Genomic DNA, 20,551 nt, shown 5'->3' with positions numbered 1-20,551 from the left:
GGATGCACAGGGGTGGGGCAGTCACGGGTATATGGGGCGGTTAGACTGCTGGAGCAGCCCCGCTGGATACCCTCCGTCCGTGGCCCCTCTGAACTCCCCATGGCAGCTTCCTACTTGCGGTGCATGGTAGGGACTTCTGAGGCATTCTGTGGCTGTAGGAGCAAGTTCACTGTGCATCAGGGGGCCCGGAAGAGCCAGAGAGTCGGGTGACCCATCTGTTCCAATTGGCCCAGACATTCCTGTCTCTAACACTCAAAGTCCCGGAGCCCAGGAAATGTCTGGGTCCCGGGCGGACTGGGAAGGTTGGTCACCCTTCGGAGGAGTTACTGTCCCAGGAGCAGCCCTCCAGCAAGGAAGGACAAGCTTGGGTGTATGCATCCCTGTCCCCTGGGGTCCCCAGCAGGATGCGCACTCCGGATGCCTCATCCCTCTGCCCTGCCCCCTTTCCGCTTTCCCTCACTTGGGCTTCCTGGGAACACACACCCATGAACCACGCAGCCTGAGGCCTGAAGCAGAGGGGCTGGTGCATACAGGAGGGAGGCTAAGCCACCTGTGTGAGTTGCCCCTGTCTTAGGGGGAAAGGTCTGGGAATTGGGGGGTGCCCTTGTCCTGAGTGCCCTCTCTGCCTGGGCTAAGTCTGGCCTTGAGTCAGGACACATTACAACCAAGAACCTGGTGCCTCCCCAGACACCGAGGTCATCCCACTGTCCTGCCATCTCGGCCTCCCCCACAGCCCTTCATCAGCCCCTTCCCAACAGGAGGCAGCCAAGGTCTTGGCCAAGGGTGAGTGTTCTTTGCCCTCAGGCAGCAGCAGGGTCACTGCCAGGAACCCCCGGGCTGAGATGCAGCTCCTGCGACCATCAGGCTCTGTGAGGCCCAGTCAGCATCTCCGTGCTGACTCTGGCCTGTGTGCTCAGCCGTGGCTTGGTTTGGAGCCCGGGAGCTGACACTGGCCTGCTGACCCGGCCTGCCCCCGCGCCCTCTCTCCTTCACTTGGCTCAGCTAGTGCTGACCTCGAATTCCTTTCCTGGCCTCCGGCCCCGGCCTCTCTAGTCCTCTTGCCATGGGATACCCAGATGGCTGATGGCCTGCCCCTTCCTCGTGCTCTGACCCGCGGGGGCCTTGACGGAGCCCACACACTTGGGCCAGCGGGACCCTCTCGAGCCAGCCGGGTGGCTGCTCTGAACGAAGACCAGGGGACGTCCTCGCGTCACCTCCCACGGGATGGCAGCCACTGGAGCACAGCTCCGCCACACGGAACGTGCATGTATCCTCTGGACACGTGTCTGGTGGCCAGCGGCCCCGCGCCCCGGCAGCCCCTTCCCCATGCTCACGGCAACACCCACGCCTTCCGACCGCCGCAGGCCGGGTCCGCGGTGCTGGTGGCCACAAGGAAACCCGGCCTTTCCTCTCTAATGACCGCTCTGGAAACCCCTTATCCCCAACACCTGAATCACATCCTGCCTTAATACCGGCTCATGGAAAGTTCTCTTGTTCTCCAGCCGGCTTCACAGACTTGGCCAAATCGAGATCTTTTCCCCCCGTCATAGCGAAGCAAGAGTGATTGTGAGGTCTGCAAACTGCTTTCTTCGAAAGGAGGCCCCCACTTCCTTTCAGATAAAAAAGTTTTTTCAGATTCAAAGACAACTTTGCCTTTAATGGACCATTTGTGCCAGAGCCGGCGGACCCCTACGCCTTCCTAGAGCCTCCCTTGTTCTGTAATATGTCACTTCTGTGTCCGAGACTGGAAATCAGGTGTTGCCCGGGTCCCTCTGGGGCCCTTGTGGTCGGAGCTGAGGTATTAAAGCGCTGTGAGGAGTCCTTTGTGGTTCAGAATGTTTCCGTTTTATAAGTCATAACTGCAACCGTTTTTAAGTGTTTGCAAAGTGCCCTGCCTAGTCTCTGTGACGCACTCCCCGCGAGGTGCCCTAGCGGCCATCCCCATTTTATGGGTCAGGAAACAGAGGTTCGGAAAGCCCAAGTAATTTGCCCAGAGGTGCACAGCAGGACTCAGACCTGGCCCATCACAGAGGGCCAGAGAGGCCCGGGTGACTCATTCTGGAATGTCTTAAGATGGCTTTTGGAATCAGCATTTATTTTACTCTTCTGTCTTCTTGTGGGTTTTGTTTTTCCAAATCAAAACCAGTTGCTGTTTTTTCTGATTCAGTTGGGTCCTAGGAGGACCTCCCCAAAGCAGGAGGAGATGTCTTTCCAGAATAAATGGAAACCGTTTACACAACAGTTGTCAAATGCGTTAGCAGGAAATAAATCATATAGAATAACGCTTGAAAAGCTGAAATAAATCTGTGTGGGCAGCTGGTTTAACCCCCAAATTGGTTCCAGCCTTAAAAAAAAAAAAAAAAGAAAGAAAGAAGAAAAAAATAAACAAAACAAAAGCACACTTTCCCCCTCTTTTTTTTGTTGATTTCAGCTGATTTTTTTTTCTTACCCATATTTTCCAGGCCTGGCTGCCCGTGATGTGTTGTCGGTGAGTCAAACCATCCCGCTTATCTGAATGGTACTAAGGGGCACCCTGATTCCTGTGTGTCTTCGTTCAGACACAAGGACAGAGGTGGCCGGGAGGGGTGTCCCCATAGGAAGGGTTCCCAGAGGGGTCGCAGGTTGCCGCGCCCGCTGAGCTCCACCAAACCCCTTCCTGTAGGGGGTCCCCACCCGGCCCTCCCGGGAATCTGCATTGTGACGTGTGCCCCACGTTGGACCCGCCGATCCCCGCAAAGGAAGCCGGGGCGGACAGGATGTTCCGCTACGGCTCCTGGAGCACAGAGAGGTCCTGAGGCCCCCACCTAGGTTCGCTCATCAGAGGGACGGCTCTTGGGAACGATGTCGGGTTCACAGCACCCTGGCCCGGCCGTGCCCACCCCAGGGCAAACGTCTGCTGGGCTGAGGGCTGAAGGAGCAGCTCAGAGACGGGATAATAGCCCCCGACCACCTTCACCGTCGCCTCGGCGTGGACAAGTCACTTCTGCCCGTTTCCACATCATTTTCCCTCAACACATCACAAATAACGACGAAGAAAAGTTGGGAACGGCCGTGCCTGTGTCTCCGAGTGCACAGACAGTAGAATGAACCCTCGGAGTCCAGACAAGCCCTGTCTCTGGGGCTCCCGGGGGGTCATCCACTCGTGTAGCAGACCCTTCTTTGAGCTTCTACGGCGTAGGAGGCGCAGACCCAGAGGGACGGCTGGACGGGAGCCGGCCGCGCCCCTGCCCTCCCCGGGGCTGACAGCTGGGAGACACCCGTGTGACAAAATACGGAAGCAGGGGCTCCGAGGGCTCACGGTGCGCTGTGACCCAGTTAAGGAAGCTGGGGACTGTGTCCCCTGAGAGCTGGCGGGGGGGGGGCAGTGGGGTGAAGGGGGCTGGGCTGGCGTTTGTGACAAAGGAACAGCCCAGGAAAGGCCCTGCAGTGGGACAGGACTTGGGGCGTATTAGGGTCCGGAGGCAGTAGAGAGTCTGTTGAGATGGCGTGATGTGAGTCCTCGTGCCCCATGCGAAGGTTCCAGAACACCCTGTCCATCCTGCTTTTTTCCGGCCAAATCTGGGACAGGATCCAAGTGGGATCTGCCTCTCAGCTGTCCCTCTGGCCATCAGATGTGAGTCCCTCAGGTGCCCTGGGCCATCCGCTTGGCCCCGGTCCCGAGTTAGCCGAGGGCCGCCCGCGTGGAGATTGGGAAATCGGGTAAGGTATTCCAGATGTCCAAGGCAAATCCAGGCCTGGCTTCTAAGAAAAACACTTTGTTGGGCTCTCTGAGGTTTACAAACAGCGGGATAAGGTTCCCTTCCTCTCCCTCATGAGATCTGCGCGTGAGGAAGCCAGAGGCCTGCCATCCCTGTGACTCCGGGGGCGGGGGGGGGGGGGGACAAGGGGGCCCTTTCCCGGCCGGCGATGCTGGCCTCTGAGGACACAGGGATTGTTCCGAAGGCTGCTGCTGCTCACGCCTGTCCGTCCTGCACCCTTTGCCTCCCGGGGCCCTCCTGTAGGGACCAGCTGCCTTTGGGGTCCTGTGGGATTTGGCCAGTGGGAGACACAAGCAGGAGCTGGAGGAGATAAGCGGGTATTTGTTCCCCCAATTTCCTCCCTGTGGGTCTTGGGGGCTGGCCAACTGCAGGTCTGGGCACGGCGCACAGACCTCCCAGCCCCTTTCTCCGGCCCCGCGCTGCCCACCTGAGCACGGACGGCTCCCGGACCCTCCCTCAGTCATCCTGATGTGGGCGTGCCCGCGGGAGCCGCTCCGCCCAGCCGCTGTACCGGGAAGCGGCTTTCCCTCTACCAGACCCAGGGAAGCCCTTTCCATGACCCCCTGCCTCCAGCCCAGATCCCGGGCAAGAGAGAGAGCCCGCCGCTCTCGGGCCGGGAGCTGTTCCTGCAGCCGAGGCTTGGCTCTAAGTTCCCAAACCCCGTGGCCATGTTAAGAGGGGACCCTTCTAAAATGTATTTCTGGAAGGGACGGTTGTAGGTTGTAAGAAACTAAGCATGAAATTGAGCAAAGCGTGTGCGATTTGAAATTGTGCAGATGCGACCTGCCCCAACCCATCCCTGAATGGAACCGTCTCTCCCCCTCGTAAAATGGGGGGAGACATCGTGATGCTGACGGGTGACGGGGAAGGAGGGTCTGATAAATCTTGGCCAGCACCTCGGGCGTATCGCAGTGATGTAAAGACAAAGGTTGATAATCGTGGGGGCTGTGTGCTCAGTGCCCAGCGCATCGCACACATTTCCACTGCGCTACCCGCCGGGGCTCGCTGTCACCCCATTCCACAGAAGGACTAGTCGAGGCACAGAGAGATCGGGCGGCTGGACCCCCAGTTAAACGGCTAGAGGGTGGCACAGCTAGTCTTGACTTCAGGTCCCCCAACCCTGAGCCCAAGTTTGTAACCCTGTGGTGATCCCCCAAAACCTGCCACAGAGATTCCCTGAGGCCGTTCGGTCACCTGCTTAAACAGAGACTCGGGTTCACCTGATCAAGACTATTGCCTTAGGGAGGCTCGTGCCCTCCCAGGGTCGGTGTTGATTAAAATATTGCCCACCCTGATCCCCAAAGGTCTCTCCGAGACTTGGGTATCCTCCGTAGCATTTCTGCTCCCCGTTCAGGGCGTAAGGGTTCCGTTCGCGCCCAAGCGCCCGGAGCCCAGCCCCCAGCGAGAACGAGCCAGGAAAACCCCACAAACTTGAGGAAAGTTGTGCTGCCGTTGGACCAGGCGCAGAGGATTCCGGGACACGCCTGTGACATGAGCACAGCCCCCTGCTGCCTACGAGACCCCCCCGGCCCCACGTGGCGCCTCCCCACACAGTCACATTCACCCGTCTGCCGCCAGGCTCAGCAGAGGCGCCGGCCGCTCCGACATCGGGGCTCAGCCCCCGGGATGTGGTGGGGAGGGCTGGTTTCAGATGACAAGACACAGCGCCTGTTTCCCCAGATAGATGTGGAGCGTGCCCTCCTGCTGACTCACTTAGTGGCAGATGCTCCCAAGAGCAGCCCTGGGGGGAGTCACTCCCAGCACCACAAACCCAACGCAGAAACAGCTCGTTGCTCTTCTTCTAGAAGCTTCCAGAGGCCCTCGATGATCCTCACCGTCCCCGCCCTCCCCCGCTGCCCCCTCCTCTGGAAGCTAGGGCACCTCTGTCTTCTCCTTGTCCATATCTCTCTGCACACCCCCGTCCCTTCCTAGCCCCCCTCTGCCCGCATGCTCCCGAAAGACTGCCCAGCTCCAGCCCGTCTCCCAGAGTTCAGGCTTGCCCAGAGTGGGACTTTGTTGTTGTTGTTGTTGTTTTTTAAATAATTAACCGGGGGAACTCACATAACATGTAATTAACTCTTTGAAGTGAACCATCTGGAGGCGATCGTGCATTCACGATGTTGTACAGCTATGAGCTCCGCCTCTGTCAACAGGCGTCCGTCACCCCCAAGTCAGCCCCCGTACGATGACACGATTGCTTTTATCCGCTCTCCCCCAGGCCCCATCTCTGGGTTTATCTGTTCCGGACATCTCCTGCCCATGGAATCACGCCGTGTGACCGCTTGTGTCTGGCGTCTTTCACGCGGGGCGTCAGGTTCAAGGTTGGCCCCTGTTGCTCCTGTATCAGCGCCTCCGTCTTGTTTATGACAAAATGAAGTTCACCATCGACCAGACCATGCGCCGTTCACCCGTCCTCGGCTGGCGGGACCCTGGGGCGGTTTCCGACTTTTGCTCTTGGGAAATCCACGTACAAGCCCTTGTTCCGGTCCCTGCTTTCATAATTCTGGGCACATCCCTAGGAGGGGGGCGGCAGGGTCGTAAGGTGACGCTGTGTGTAACTTTCTGAGAAGCCCCTGTATGTCTGCGCAATCTTTGACCTCCGTCCTTGAGAGGCGGAGGCTCATTCCCCTCCCTTCCATGTGGACCCGCTCACTAAGTCTCACTTCTAACCAGTAGAACGTGGTGGAGGTGATGCTGGCCCACCTCCCAGGCTGGGTCCTGGGAAGGAGCCCTCTCTGCCTGCCTCCCCATCCCTTGGGTCACTTGCTCTGGGGGGAGCCGGCTGCCACGCCGCGAGGACACTCAGGCGGCCCGTGGAGAGCCCTCGCGGAGGGAGACCAACATGGCGCCCACGAGTGGCTCCTCTCTCTGCCATCTTTCAGGAAACCCCAAGCCAGAACTATCCCACTGAGCCGTTCCCAAATGCCTGGTCCACAAAACGGCGAGAATGTTCCCACGTTGGTGCTGGGGTGGTTCGTTACGCAGCAGTGGCTGGCTAAGACACCCCAGCCGTAGAATGGGTGAAACATGCGCACCACCTAGATGGCAACGGAAGGAAAGAATAAGTGAGTAACTGAAGGGAAGAGAAAACTCTCTCTGGAAAGAAAAGGCGCCTCCCTGACAACCATTTATCTGCCGGGTCCTGTATCTGCCAACAAAGGAATGCGTTAGGAACAAGGCGATGAGGTCCCTCACAAGAGACGATGTTTGGAGTAACAGGGCATTTATAATCTCAATGTCCCCCGCCCCCCAATTATTTATAATTTACAAAAGGGAAATGGTAACTTTTCAGTGGACAAAACCGGCAGACACAAGCCTAATCAAGTGGTCAGAACTAACACCAGCAGTTCCCCAGTCCCCACTCCACGCCAGCCCCCGCCACCCCCGGCAGCTGGGGCCCTCACGCGGCTCTGCAGCGGGACCCAGCCACCCCCCGCCCCGCCCCGGACAGAGAGAAAACACCAGCTGTGGAACGGGGAACACAGGCCCCTGGGCATGTGGCCGTTCTTTAGAGAAGGTTCGTCTGGGCTCGAAGCTGGCCCTGCTCCAGAATGGAATATGAGGCGTCTGTTCGTCACTTCTGTATCTCTGTTGACATCTGGGGCAAGCGTGCTCGCTCACAGATCGAGCTCCATCCGCCTGTCATCGCAGAAGGAAAAGACAAGCAACGTATCTTGGGCCCAAAGGATTGTGATTTTCTGTTCGTGAGGGGGACATGTTCTGTTCGCTTACCGTTTTGCAGGGAACTTAAGAATTGATTTTGAGGAATCTGTTATTTCCTAAAACAAATTAACTTTTATTTATTTATTTTTTTTTTTTAAAAACACAACAGCACCTGTATTAGACCAAACCAACATCATGTCTTCAGAGGAGACGTGCTCAGGGGACGGGAACATCCCTCCTTTGGGATTCCTGCCCCGAGCGCAGAACCAGGGTCCGGGTGTGAGACAAACCCAAACTGTGATGCTCTACAAAATAACGGGCTCGTGCGCTTCAGAACTGTCGCCATGAAGACCAAGAAAAGAAGAAAAGGCCGAGTTGTCCACGCACGAGGGAAGGACAGTCAGGAGACCCGGCAGGTGAATACGGGGTCCTGGGCTGCATTCTAGAAACAGCAGACACAGCCACAGGAGACGAACAGGACGGGGCGAGATCGGAACACGAGCCTCGTGAAATGGGTTAGATACGAGAGGGTGTCCGCGGGGGTGACCCGACTTCGATCCGGTTAAGGAAGAGAATGTCCTCGTTCTCGGGAGCTGCCCACGAAGTGCTTCTGTCACCATTTTGTCAGCGCGCGGTGGACACCCAGAAAGCTCTCCGCGTTCAACGCACACAACTCGATGTGTTTGGAGATTAGGCTACACCCATGAAGCCAGGCCCGTGGTCTATGCCGTGAACATCCGCATCACCTCCAAAGCTTCCTTCCTTCCTTCCTTCAGTGATGACCACGTTTGACACGGGAGCCACACTCCTAGCACACAGCTCCCCATTTTTGCCGACAGCTCTGTGCCGTGCGGTGGGCCCACGGGAGGGCCCCATCTTACGGACCTGACGCTACATGCCCTTCGACGACCCCCTCTGCTCCTACGGGTCTGACTGTTGGTGTCCCAGATGTGGTCACCTGCGGCGTTTGTCCTTCCTTGTTTGGCTTGTTTCTGAGCATCACGTCCTCCGGGTTCAGCCACGTGGCAGCAAACGGCAGGCCCTGCCTCCTCCTTTCTTTGGGCTCTGAAATCGTCTGTGACACGTGTTTGCACACTTTCTTTTTGGGGGACACGTCTGTGACATGTGTTTGCACACTTTCTTTTTGGGGGACACGTCTGTGACATGTGTTTGCACACTTTCTTTTTGGGGGACACATCAGTGGCTTCTATCACACCGCAGTGTGCACAGGTGGCCGCGTCTGGGGCTGTGACTTACGGTCACGTGGCTCAGGGAGGGGACAAGGCTCCACACACGCCCAGAGCAACACATGGGTGTGAAGCAAATGGAACAAAACCCAAACAGCGGGTGAGTCTGCGTGAAGGGCTCCCGGGAGGTCCATGGTACTGTTCTTGCAAATTTTCTGTGAGTTTGAAATTACACCCAGTTTAAAGGTTCCCAATTAAAAGAAAAAAATATTCAGTGTGGGCCAAAGCAAGCAAGCTGTTTGGGCCAGGCGAATCCACAGGCTGCCAGGTTTCAAGATGGGGACTGGCCTGTAACCAAGGCGAGGACAGACCTGTCTCAGCTTCCTCACCCAAGTCCCCAGAACAGAGAACAACGTCCCAGTTCGGAACTTGTCTTTGGGTCAGAGAGGTAGTCCCAGAAGCAAGTGGGACAAAGAGAAGGTTCTGGGACAGTCCAGGGAAGGAACTGGATGAATGGAGCCTTCTTGCTGGTCCTCAAACATGCCAGACACAGTGCCGCCCCAGGACCTTTGCATCTGCTGTGCCCTCTCCTGTGGGATGCCTTTCCCCAGAGACCTCACTTCCTCACCACCCTCTATGAGACCTTCCTTCCCCGGGCTACCCCAGCCAAGAGCCCCTCACCCCTCACTGGCAAAGTGAATCTCCCTTCCTTACTTTTGCCTCCCAGAGTGCACTTCGAAATTTACTTTTGAATTTATTTTCTTTTAGAAAGGGAGAGGGAGATAGAGAATCTCAAGCAGTCTCCAAGCCCAGTGCAGAGCCCGATGCGGGGCTCCATCTCTCAACCCCGAGATCACGATCTGAGCCAAAATCAAGGGTCGGATGCTTCACCGACGGAGCTACCCAGGAGCCCCTTGGAACTTATTTTTATTTATTTATTTTCTTGTCTTTCTCCCACTAAAATGTAAACTCCACAGAGACAGGATTTTTTGTTCTTTCCATTGGCTGCTGAATCCCCAGTGCCCAGCAGAGTATCTGGGACCTCGTAGGCATTTAGTAAATATTGGGCAGAATCAAAAGAACAGGAAGAGAGGGAGGGGAGGGGAGGAGGCATAATCACACATCTCCCCTTCTCCCCGGCCAGAAAGCCTCTTCAGCCCCATTTGAGGGCCACCAAGCCCCCCCCCCCCAGCTTCCTACTGCCACGTAGGCGAGCTGGTCTCCAATTTGGGTCAGCCCACGCTCAGTGCGAGGCTGTTTTCCAGGGAAAGACCTGGTCTCTCTCCAAGGACGGAGTCTTCTCCTGAACGCTGATCGACATTTCCACTTAAAAAGAGATTGTCCGGCCCGAAGAAGCCCATTGCGCACTTCCTGTCTACATTGCCTGCTCGGCTGGGGCCCGCGCCCGGCCAGCTCTGGGCTTGCACACTCTCCGAGCGTTTCAGTGACCCTCTGCTCTGGTCCCGTTTTGGCCGCCCACCTCTCACTAACAAGAGGCAGAGTGGGGGTCCCGGCCGCCGGGCAGATCCTCAGTGGGACGGGCGGAGCTGGGCTCCGTGGATGGGCCGAGCCAGAGGCTGGCACTTCGTCTTGATCAGACCTTAATCCTCCCTCATCTTGGTCAGAAAGGAATGTGGTTGGTGTGACACTGTGGACGGGCCCGGGAACCAGCCAGAAAGAAGGCGCACACCTTCCATCTGGGGGCCGGGTGTGGATTAATCCGAACAGCTCACAGACGACCCCAGCCTGCTCCCGGCCGCATGAGGTCCCTGGCCGGCCTCGCAGGCCACGCCTCCAGGTCATCACACATTTTATAAAGGGGGAAACTGAGGCTCGCACAGCTCCCGCCTGACCCTAACGGAGGCCACCAGGTAATCCTCTCTCTCCTCCTTCCTTATTCCTTTAGGGATCTTCCCTCCAGTGGTGGAGGTCCCTGTTTTCTCTTCGTCCCCAAGGGCATGGGGCCAGTGGCCGTCCTTACAGGTGTCCGAGCATCAGGACCAAAGGCTTAAACCATCTTCACCGGATCATGGCTCGCAAGACCTGCCTTCAGAGACGTGGAACCGGGCGGAGCTGGGGACAAACGCACAGGGCTCAGGCCGCGGCACCCGCGTGCTGATCACCACCTGTGGGACGGTGATGTAAAACGTGCAAACCCGTTCCGAGACCTCTCTGATGGCAGGAAGCGTGGCCTCTCGTGCCCCAGGGGATGGGAAGGCTGCGCGCTCAACCTGGAGGGCTGCTCGCCTGCATGGGGCCGGATCTGACCAGGCCTCTCCCTGCAGACGCGACCCCGCGCCGGCCCGGGCCAGCGGGAGTGGCGGGAATGAAGGTCGGGGTTGAAAGAAACAGAATTTACCACGTTTGGTCTCAATGGGCGAACCGAGGCTCTCTCGCACTTTGAAAAAGGGAAGAGGCATTTAAATGAAGGGACGTGAAAGGGGGTCCCCTCCCCATTAAATGTCCTGGGCCGTGAGTGAAGAGGGTGAGGGGAAGTCAGCCCAGCCAAGCCCAAGCCAAGGGCACATGTTTCTCGTGGTCCAGGGACCACATTTCTGGTGTGGACATGTGGACGTGGCCCATACCACTCTCCTCGCCATTCCAGAGCCTCCACGTTGCTCCAGAGCCCCATGGACGGAGCCTGCTCGGGCCTGAGGACTCTCCTCTGTGCCCAGCTTCTGTTTTGGGGAGCACAGGCTACTGCCTGTCTGGAGCCTTCGGTTTTGGGATTCTGGGCCCCATCTCCCTAGTCAGGGGCAGGCAGCACTGGGTAAAATCAAGAACATCTGACGGGATTGCCACACGTGGGGCAGGCATGTCCCCCACGGCCAAGGCCACTGCTCGCTCATGGCTGGATTCGAGTCCCCGCTGCCCCTCCTGCCGGGTGCTTTCATTCAGTGCAGAAACTACACAGCTACGTCGCGGGAGAGGGGGCCCTGGTCACCAGATGTTCGGAACCTGTGTTCCTTAAACAAACTCTAACCAAGCTCCTAATGCACATGCCGAGCGCCAGGCCATGCACAGCAGGTCACACACGATGGCCAGAGACGCCCTTGCAGGCTTCGCCGGATTAGTAATGCCTGTTTGGAGAGCTGGGATTCGTTTGTCATGTCTGCCGTGGCCCCGGGAGGGGTCCGGGGAGCATGGTGTGTGAGCAACCGTCACTGGTTCTGTTTCTCAGCTTGTCCCAGTGGGCACCCGGGCAGGAGGTGTCGACGGCCCTTGCTTTCAAGGGCAGGTTCACAGGCAGGAACAGAACAATGAATGATCGGCTCCAGCCCAGGGTCATGGTTCACGTGTGGCTGCAGAGTGTTTGGAGGCATTTGTTCATGTGGAATTTTTCTCACTGGGTCACCGCCCCCCACCCACCATCCAGACAGCAGCATGGCTGACCCCACTGCCTGGGGAAGGTGCTTGGAAGCCACGTGGGGGGGAGGCCGCTGGCCTTCCTGGCCTGGCTTCCCAGTGTCCCAACCCCATGGGGTAGGCAGAGCCGAAGCAGAGTCACGGGCTGGCAGGAAAGAACCAGCATGACTCCGGCAGCAAAGAGATTCAGGCGCCACCCCAGGGCCACCAAGCTGTTCCCGTCGCCCTTCAGCTGGGCCCCTGCTGGGCCCCAGGGCTCTCATGCCAAAGAAATGACCCTCTAACTGTGAAATTTCAGGCCAGATGGGAAAAGGAATAAAAGGTCATCTCTGAGCCAGTAAATTACTTTATTAATTTAAATTCATGTATTTTATTAAATGAGTAAATAAATACAAGTTCGGTTGGTATGTTGTGAAATTAACATAAAAGTTATATGTTCATGTAAATCTATTGGTTTATTAATTACTACTCAACGAACTGCTGCCTGACGGCCATCCAGCATTCCTAGATCCGGCCCTGGGCCATCTCGGTGCAGCCCGCCGACCGGCTGTCCTGCAGTGGGGCCCGAGACGGGTCCCCGTCCAGACCGGCTTCTAACCAGTAAGCCCTGACTCCCGGCGGCTGAACACACTGAGGGTTGCTCCTTGCTTATTGTCTGGGCCCACGACAGGTGAGCAGAGGTGGGCTCCTCCCCGACACCAGGGATGCCCGGAGAGGAGCCGCCGTCCCCTGACCGTCGTGACGCCGTGCGGGAGGAGCGTCCTGGCCGCGAGATGCCGGGCAGCGGCGGACCTCTGCTGCTCGCAGCTCGTCTCTGACAAGGAGTCCTCCCAGGGGCCCAGGAAGGTAGGAATCCAGAAGTATTTGGTGGCTAGCACCCACGTCCACCACAGGCAGCCTTCCAGCAGGGGTCAAGGCCATGCTGGCATCATGTGGGTGGGGGCGTCTGCCATGAGCGAGGCTCGCAGACAGTCTAGCTGGGGAGAAAGGGGTCACAGAAGCCCTGTGGCCACAGGAGGTATCGTCTCTCCCAGGAACGGCAAGACGGCCCTTGTTGCCTGAGCAGAGCATGGAGGGTGAGGAGAAGCCAGGAAGGCTGGTAGTCACATCATCCCAGGCCTAGGAAGCCGACTCTGTGAATCTGGCCTTTCTTCGGAGAGCACTGGGGAGCCATGGAAGGTGTCAGCGAGTGTGATGTGGCCATGGACGGCGCCCTCTGCTAGCTCTGTGAGGAATGGCCTCTTCAATGCTTGCCGCAGGTCCGGGCTGTAGAAACTGTAGCCAGGGCTTGGTCTGTTTCTTGTGGTCCTTCTGAGATGTCCATCCTGTGATGGCTGGTGGACGCGACTCGCAGAGGCCAGCCTCCCAAGACATGCCACCAAGCCACGCTCTCCAGGGGACACCAGCTGGACCTGCCTGCCACTATGGCATGAAAGAGATGCATAGAGCAGTTCGGGCTGGCCTGGACGGTCTGGGTCTGACTGCGGACAGGGAGGGGAGCCGTCCCCTTAGTCCCCTTAGCGGCTGTCCCCTTAGTCATCTCACTGTGTCAACCTCAGAGAGTGTGTGCCCGTGAGTGCTCAGAGACCAGCGAGCAGACGGAGTGATGGCGACTGTAACCCTCCCCATCACCAAAGGTCGATAAGCCCTGGCAGCCAGAAGACGGGGCACCTGGCGTCTGCTGCGCTCACCGTCCCTGGCACACTTCTGACCTGTTTCTGTCTGACCCACAAACGCGTATCACAAGTGGCGGGCGAGGGGGCTGGCAGGGCACAGCCTCAAGCTGGAGACGTTAAGCAGCTGTTTTTCTTCATTTTTTCCCTGTATTTCAGACAGGATGGCTTGAGCCAACTGGACTTTTTGGAAAGCACAATGAGATGTTTTTCCTCCTCCATTTTCAGAAGGTAACGCCCACGCCCAGCAAAACAGAGCCAAAGGGACGGTCAGGGATCCTGGCTTCCTCCTGCCCCAACCCCGCTGCCCTCAGGTAGCAGCATCTTCTGTCCTTGCGGAGAGACCTGGCTTATGGGGCAGCCACATGTCACTAGTCTCTATGGACATTTGCTCCTGCGGATACTTTCTGTCGCTCGCTGGCGGCTGGCTTCACGTCTATAGAGGAAGGATATTATGGAAGAGTTCAGAGCTTTTCTTTTGGGGTGTCCCTCATCAGCCCCCCCTACTGCTGTCGCAAACCTGCCACAAAATGCAGCTTATCGCTGGGGGAGGAGAAGAAGAGACACAAAAGGAGACACACTCAGCTTTGAGCTTCAAAGTAACTTTCTGAGGTTTTCTTACGTCCTCAGTGTTCTTGGAAGTCAGGCGCCCAGTGCACCTGGTGTTTCTGGAATTCCCAGACCTGGGTGTTCTCCCATGAAGAGCCACACGCGGAGGACCGGCCTCGGCCCCAATCCAAGGGAAGGAAAAAAACCCCTGGACGGGAGAGCGGGTGAAGCCAGTGGCCGGGTGCGGTGGCGCCGTGGGAAGCGGAGGCCGGAGTAGCCATCGGAGCCAGCCCGGGAAACACGCTCCCCCAGCACTTTGACGGAGGTCACGGAATGCAGGGAGCTGGCCGTGCGGGCCACAGAACGCCGAGAAGCCACGGGGCTGTGCCGCGACCTGAGTTCAGCGAGCACAAGAGGCCACCAGACCCACAGGGGAGGAGGGGGCAGCCGGCGTCTCCTCCAGGGCCCCCCTTGGCCTCCAGCGGCGGACCAGGCATCTGGGAAACACAGCCGCTGGGGATCCAGAGGAGGGGAAGACCTAGATGCCCAGCCCAGGGCCGGTTCCACATGGGCCTGGATGCTAGAGGAGAAAGGGCGCGAGGGGGGTCCCGGGAAGGAGCTGCCCCGAGAGCCCGGCTTCCTACGGCTTGTGCATGGCGTGTGGGGCTTCAGGAGTCCCGTGGACCCCAGAGGGGAAAGGGGGATATGGCCAAGCAGGCAGGCTGGTTCACTCCTGGGGCAGGGGGGTAGAGGGGTCACCAGTGCAAGGAGCAAAGTGACCCCGATTGAGGACCCAGAACAGCCAGGCTGGGGAGCGACCGACGCAGTGTCTGAGTTCAGGGTTCCGCGGCTCACATCATGGAACACGAGTGACCGAACACCAGGGTAGGCCTTAGGCCGCCGCAGTCCTGCCTCGGGAGCCTGAGAGCCGTTTGAAGAGGTTTGCCGAAATGTGAGAGTAGAAAGTACTTCTGAAGAGCTGATCTGATCTTCATCACGTGCCGATGCTAAAATTTAAAAAAATGCTAAAATGCTAAAATTTTAAAAATGCTAAAATTAAAAAAAAAAAAAAAAAACAAGAGCAAGGAATAACTGACTCAGGTTTGCACATCTGAACGCCCGTCCACAGGTTTCGACACCGGACTGCCGGGGTTGAGAAACGGACGCTCAATGCCACCGCCTTTGCTGCCCTGACTTACATGTTATCCTGCGTGTCTTTGGCACCTGTGCGTTTTTCTGCAAACTCGTCCTCATTCTGGACTGTAAGTCCTTTTGGGCATGAGGCATCTCTTCGTACCAGGAGTGACGTCGGAGCCCTGTCCCTGCTCGGAGAAGCACGGGGCACAAGGCACAAGGACACACGAGCTGCGGAAGTAAGCCAGTCCCCACGTTTCGGTGACTTAACACACCCGGAGTTTGTTTTCGGCTCAGCGGAGCAAAGCAGGTGTTAGGTGGGTGATGTTTCCACCGGGGACTTAGGGACCAGGCTCTTCCTGTCTTTAGCTTGGGCCACCCACCAGCAGTCTCGGCTTCAGGCTCCCGGGCTGCGCAGAACAAGGAGGAGCAGGTGTGGTCTGCTCGGGCCCAGGTCGGGCCCAGGTCAGGCCCAGGTCGGGCCCAGGTCGGGCCCAGGACGGCGCCTGCCTGCAAGGGCTGCTGGGAAATGTAGTCCAGCGGGCCCAGGGGGACGAGGACATGAACAGCAGGCCGGTGGCCCCACACTCAGCCAGAGGCCCCCTGAGAGTGACCAGACAAGGCCATAAGCGTCTCCTCCCGTCCCGGCAGATGGAGCTGGTTGGAAGCCCACCGGTTAGACCTTCGCTGCCGAGGCCCGTGGGCGCCACGCCTCTCTCGCTCGGGCTCTCCCTGCGCCACGCCGCCCGGACGTGCCCCTGGACCGTCCTCCGCGCACTGAGCGCGCGTCTGCAGCGTGGCTCGCGCTGGTCCCCCAGCCCCGCCCCCGACGGCTTTCCGTGTGTCCAGAGCCGCCAGACCCAGGAGGGAACTGCGGCACGCGGGAGCGAGGGCGCAGACCCTCTGCGCGCGCCTGTGCAGCGGGAGGCTGTCCCTGGAGCTCCGGCCAACGGCCCCCAGCGGAGGGAGTCCCCAGGAAGGACGCCACGTTCTGGGCACGCAGCCTGCTCTGTCCTCCCGCCCCGCGGACCCTCGCACCGGCCGCCGGCGCACCTCTCCGAGCAGGAGCGGGGCCCTGGGAGCGGCCGCCTCGTGCAGGTGGGTTACGCGCGCACGGGGTCGTGACTCCTCCGTGCGCCCCAGGCTTTCTGAGGCCTTTTGGCCATGGGCCAGATAATCCACGGCCGTGGGGCGGGGGGTGGGGTGGGGTGGTGGTCTGCTGTGTCCGGTAGGAGCTTTGTTGAGCAGCATTCCCGACCTCCGTCTGCTGGAGACCACCCACTCCCCCAGTCTGAGTTGTAACAACCAGAAACGTCTCCAGACGCGGCCAAGTGCCCCCTGGGGAGCAAAGGCGGCCCCAGCTGAGAAGCGTTGACTTAGAGCCGTGGTTCTCAGCACCTGATTACACATCTGGGTCCCCTGTGAAGCTGCGGAAATGGACTGGTCCAGACCCAGCAGGTCCCCTTCTAGATATGTGCCCGAGGTGGGTGGACGGTACTTACGCAGAGGACCACAGGCCACTGTTCCTATCCGCTTGGTCCGTAATAACGGACACCTGAGGGCGGTCTGGTGCCCACCAGTGACGACTAGATGAGCAAACTGTGCTTGTCCCCGGTCCCATGTGCGTGAAGCCCTTCAGCGGGCATGGTGAAGCCTTGCGAGAGCAGCCGGGAGAGCAGTTATTTCTGGGGAGCCTTCTGGGGTGCTGGGGATGTTCTGTCGTGATCTACAGGGGGTCACGCAGGGACACGTGCATATAACAGTCCATCGGGCTGTGGCTGATGGGAGCCGTGTGTGAGCTGTTCCTCGTGGGCGTTTGCTGCGACTGCTGTTGTCAGTTACCGCAAACTTGGGGTGTAGAAGAACGGAACCGACTGTCTGAGTTCTGGAGGCCAGAATTGTGAGACACGGGTGTCAGGGCCTGAAAGCTCTCGTCTCTTCTGGCTTCTGGTGGCTGCTGGCACGTCCTTGCTGGTGGCTAGATCCCCCTGTCTCTGCTCCTGGGGTCACACCATCTTCCCTTCTGTGTGGCGCACCTCCCTCTGCCTCCCTGTGGGGGACACAAGTGCTCTAGGGCCCACCAGATAACCCAGGATCCCGCTTACCCATCTCAGGAGCCTTTGTCGTATCCTCGAAGTCTTTGCCACAGAAGGAAACATTTACAGGTTTCCGGGATTAGGACCTGGTATCTTTGGGGACTGTTATGAAGCCTGCCACACGCCTAAATTAAAAAGAAATTTTACAGATCCCCAGGGTGATAGGCCCACCCGACCCCAGTCGAACCAGAGTCTCCACTGTGTTTGTTCGTAAGTTCCGCAGTGGTCCTGCTGCGTAGGGTCCTGGGGCTTCCCTTTCCCTCGGTGCACCGTGGGGCACAGGGAATGCACAGCTGACCTGTAGAACCTACGGGACCCTGAACGGGAGAATGCATGAATGACTATAGACTCGACTAAGATCTGTGTCTCACTCCTAACAGTTCGGACTCAAATTTGGGGGTTTTCCATACCCAGGCATTCTCCGGCTCCCTGCGGACACCAGCTGTGTGTCCCACGACTTTCTTCAATTCTCATGCTCCCTGGAGTGAGCCCAGTCCCACAAGACTGCCCCCACGGGAGAGGCCCGTGCAAGCAGTGGGTCCCCAGACTGCCCGCACTTCTGTCCGACGTGGCCACACATGGAGGGTCCCCCCCGCCCCGGCCCCATCAGGTTTGATCATCTGCATTATCAGCTCACGGCGCTCGGGGAAACACTGCCTTACGTAACTGGTTTATTATAAAGGAGAGAAACCAACAGCCAGGTGCAGAGGTACGTCGGGGGAGGTCCAGAAGGAACATCTGTCCCCTTGGGGCTTGAGGTGTGTCCCCTTCCTGGCACGTGAGTGCCTTCCACAAACGGAAACTTTCCAAACCCCCTCATTTAGGATGTTCTTAGAGGTGCCATTACGTAGACGGGATGGGCTCAGTCGCGGGCCGCCGGTGATCAACTCCGTCCCCAGCCCCTCTCCCTTTCCTGGAGGTCAAGGATGGGGCTGCCACTTGCAAGCCTCTCATCACACAGCTGGTTCCTCTGCCCGCCAACCCCAGGCTTTAAAAGGGGCCACCTAGGGGCCACCAAGGGTCACCTCACTGGCCTCGGCTCAGCTGTGGTGGAAGGGGTCTTGCTCCGGATAAACTAAGACGCCCGTCCCACCCCCTGAGGAAGTGACCCGGGTCCGAGGGCCAAAGACCACATAGGTATTTCCTATCACAGCGGAGAGGCGTGTTGCCACCATAAACTAGAAAGATTTTTTAAAGTCAGAAGACTCGGCTGCGAACCCCAGCCCTGCCACTTCGCGGCTGAGTGACCGTGGCCCAGGCCCTCCCCTGTGCCAGCCTGCTTCCTCATCAGGAAAGTGGGGATGAATTCACGAGATGACATGTGGCCTTACAAGCTGTTTGAAATCCAGAAATGTGCCCTTCCTCCGTGCGGAAGTGTCCGACCCCCAGCCCGTGTGCAGGTGCTTCTGGGTAAATCAAGGTCAAAAGCTACTGGGAGTTAGGCCGGGGCGACGTGTCTGCCTGCGTCCGTGTTGGCATAAGATAGTCTCCCTGCAAATGTGCAGGGCTTTCGAGATGGCAGAGCCCCCTCCCACCCCCGCCACCGGAGGATGGAGCCCTGAAGAATTTAAGCAGGGATGACCAAGGCCCTTCTGAAGAGGAGGGCTGGCGAACCCTTTCCAGGTTGGTGATGTCCTGAGTCAGGTTTGCTTTGCCTGCATGGCCATAGACCTGGGGCCATTTAGCTCAGGGTCGGGGGTCGGGGGGCACTAACAAGCAAAAGAAAAGAAACACCGCCGCCGTCACCGCTGCCGCCACCGCCACCGCCGCCGCCACCACCACCACCACCACCACCACCACCACCACCACCACCACCACCACCACGCAAGCCCCATCTGGGAGAGCTTGAAGGCTGAAGGCTTCTCCACAAGAAGCCCGGCTGGGTCTGGGATTCCAGGCAGGGCTCTGGGGGAAGAAAAGGGCCCGATCTCATGGAAATTTCCTAGTAGGGTTTATTTTGAAGCGAAGTTTTGGCAGCCCTGCCCCAGTCTCCTTGGCTAGACAGTACCTCTTTGAAGAGAGTCAAAAACAGCAGAAAGATGGGAAATGGTTCTGGAATGGAATCCTCTTGGTCCAAAAAGAACTGCCAGAGACCAGGCCAGGTTTCCCCTGCTTGATGGAATTCAACCCCATCACCTGTGGTCAGCAAACCAACACCCCACCCCTGCCCCGACGTCCTTGTCCTAATTCCCGGGACCTGTGCCTATGGGACCTCGCGCGGCAAAAGGGACTTTGCAGCTGGGACTGAGTTCGGGGCGTTGTGGTATGGAAGGTGTCCCGGGTTGCCCAGAGGGGCTCAACTTGTCCAGCTGTGATCACAGGAAGGGCAAGGCTCACAGAGACAGTGTTGCTGGCTTTGAGCTCTGGGGGGCCAGGAGCCCAGGAATACCCCCTCTAGAAGCTGGACGGGCAAGGAGTAGACTGTCCCCCAGAACCCCCAGAGGGAACTCAGCCCCGCTGACACCTTGACTGAGCCCAGGGACACCTGTGTTGCCCTTCTAACCTCTAGGCTGAAGACAGGAAATCCCTGCTATTTAAGCTGGTGAGTCTGTGGAAATGAGTCCAGCTGATAGAAATCAGAAACGCCGCCCGTCTCGGGCACCTGCCGTGTGCCGGTGCTGCGGGGAGGGAATCCCGATGACACTGAACTTGCGATCCCGTCGCGGCTCTGGAAGCTGAGGCTCCGTGACGTGACGGGACCCCCGAGAGGCCTGCTGGGGAGGCCTTGGCTGAGTCCGGTGGCCTGGAGCGTCCGGTGGCTCACAGGGAGGACGGGCGTGCGCGGGTGAGCCTTGCTTCCCGAGGGCCACTGGGAAGGCCACCCCGGCTTCCCCTGTGCGGAGAGCTCCCGACGGACGCCGTCTCCGTGCACGAAGGCTGCGAGTCTCCCACAGGCAGAATGGGAGGCAGTGCCCCCGCCCCTCCCCCACAGGCCCTGACTGATGGCTGTGTGACCTCGGGCAGGTCCCCACACCTCTCTGGGAAGCGTGTTGACGGGGTTGGGAAGCATTCTCCACTGAGCCAGCCTCTGGGAGCCTGGGAGCCAGCTCGGTCCCCAGTCCCCGTCCAGAGGACTGGTCGGGGTGGCGGCTGCTGTGGGCTCTGTGCATGTGCCTGGGAAGTGC

At 58.6% G+C, this 20,551-nt stretch overlaps 1 protein-coding gene across 2 annotated transcripts in view; it reads left to right on the top strand.

The window, feature by feature from the left end:
- The first annotated feature begins 9,934 nt into the window (after positions 1-9,934).
- The window catches only part of LOC309853245 (uncharacterized protein), a 48,137-nt gene continuing 37,520 nt past the window's right edge, over positions 9,935-20,551 (top strand). The window contains exons 1-2 of one of the 2 annotated variants that reach the window (XM_082711091.1): positions 9,935-10,479; positions 15,326-16,428. In XM_082711091.1, coding sequence (XP_082567217.1) covers positions 15,892-16,428 — 537 coding nt within the window. In that variant the 5' untranslated portion in view covers positions 9,935-10,479; positions 15,326-15,891. Of the gene's footprint in view, positions 10,480-14,348; positions 16,429-20,551 lie in introns of those variants that run through there. The other variant, XM_082711090.1, reaches the window with a different exon arrangement.

Source organism: Mustela nivalis, assembly GCF_964662115.1.
Source record: "Mustela nivalis genome assembly, chromosome: 18".
Lineage (NCBI taxonomy): Eukaryota > Metazoa > Chordata > Mammalia > Carnivora > Mustelidae > Mustela > Mustela nivalis.
Note: the sequence above shows the minus strand (reverse complement) of the source record. Positions and strands in the feature narration are given on the sequence as shown.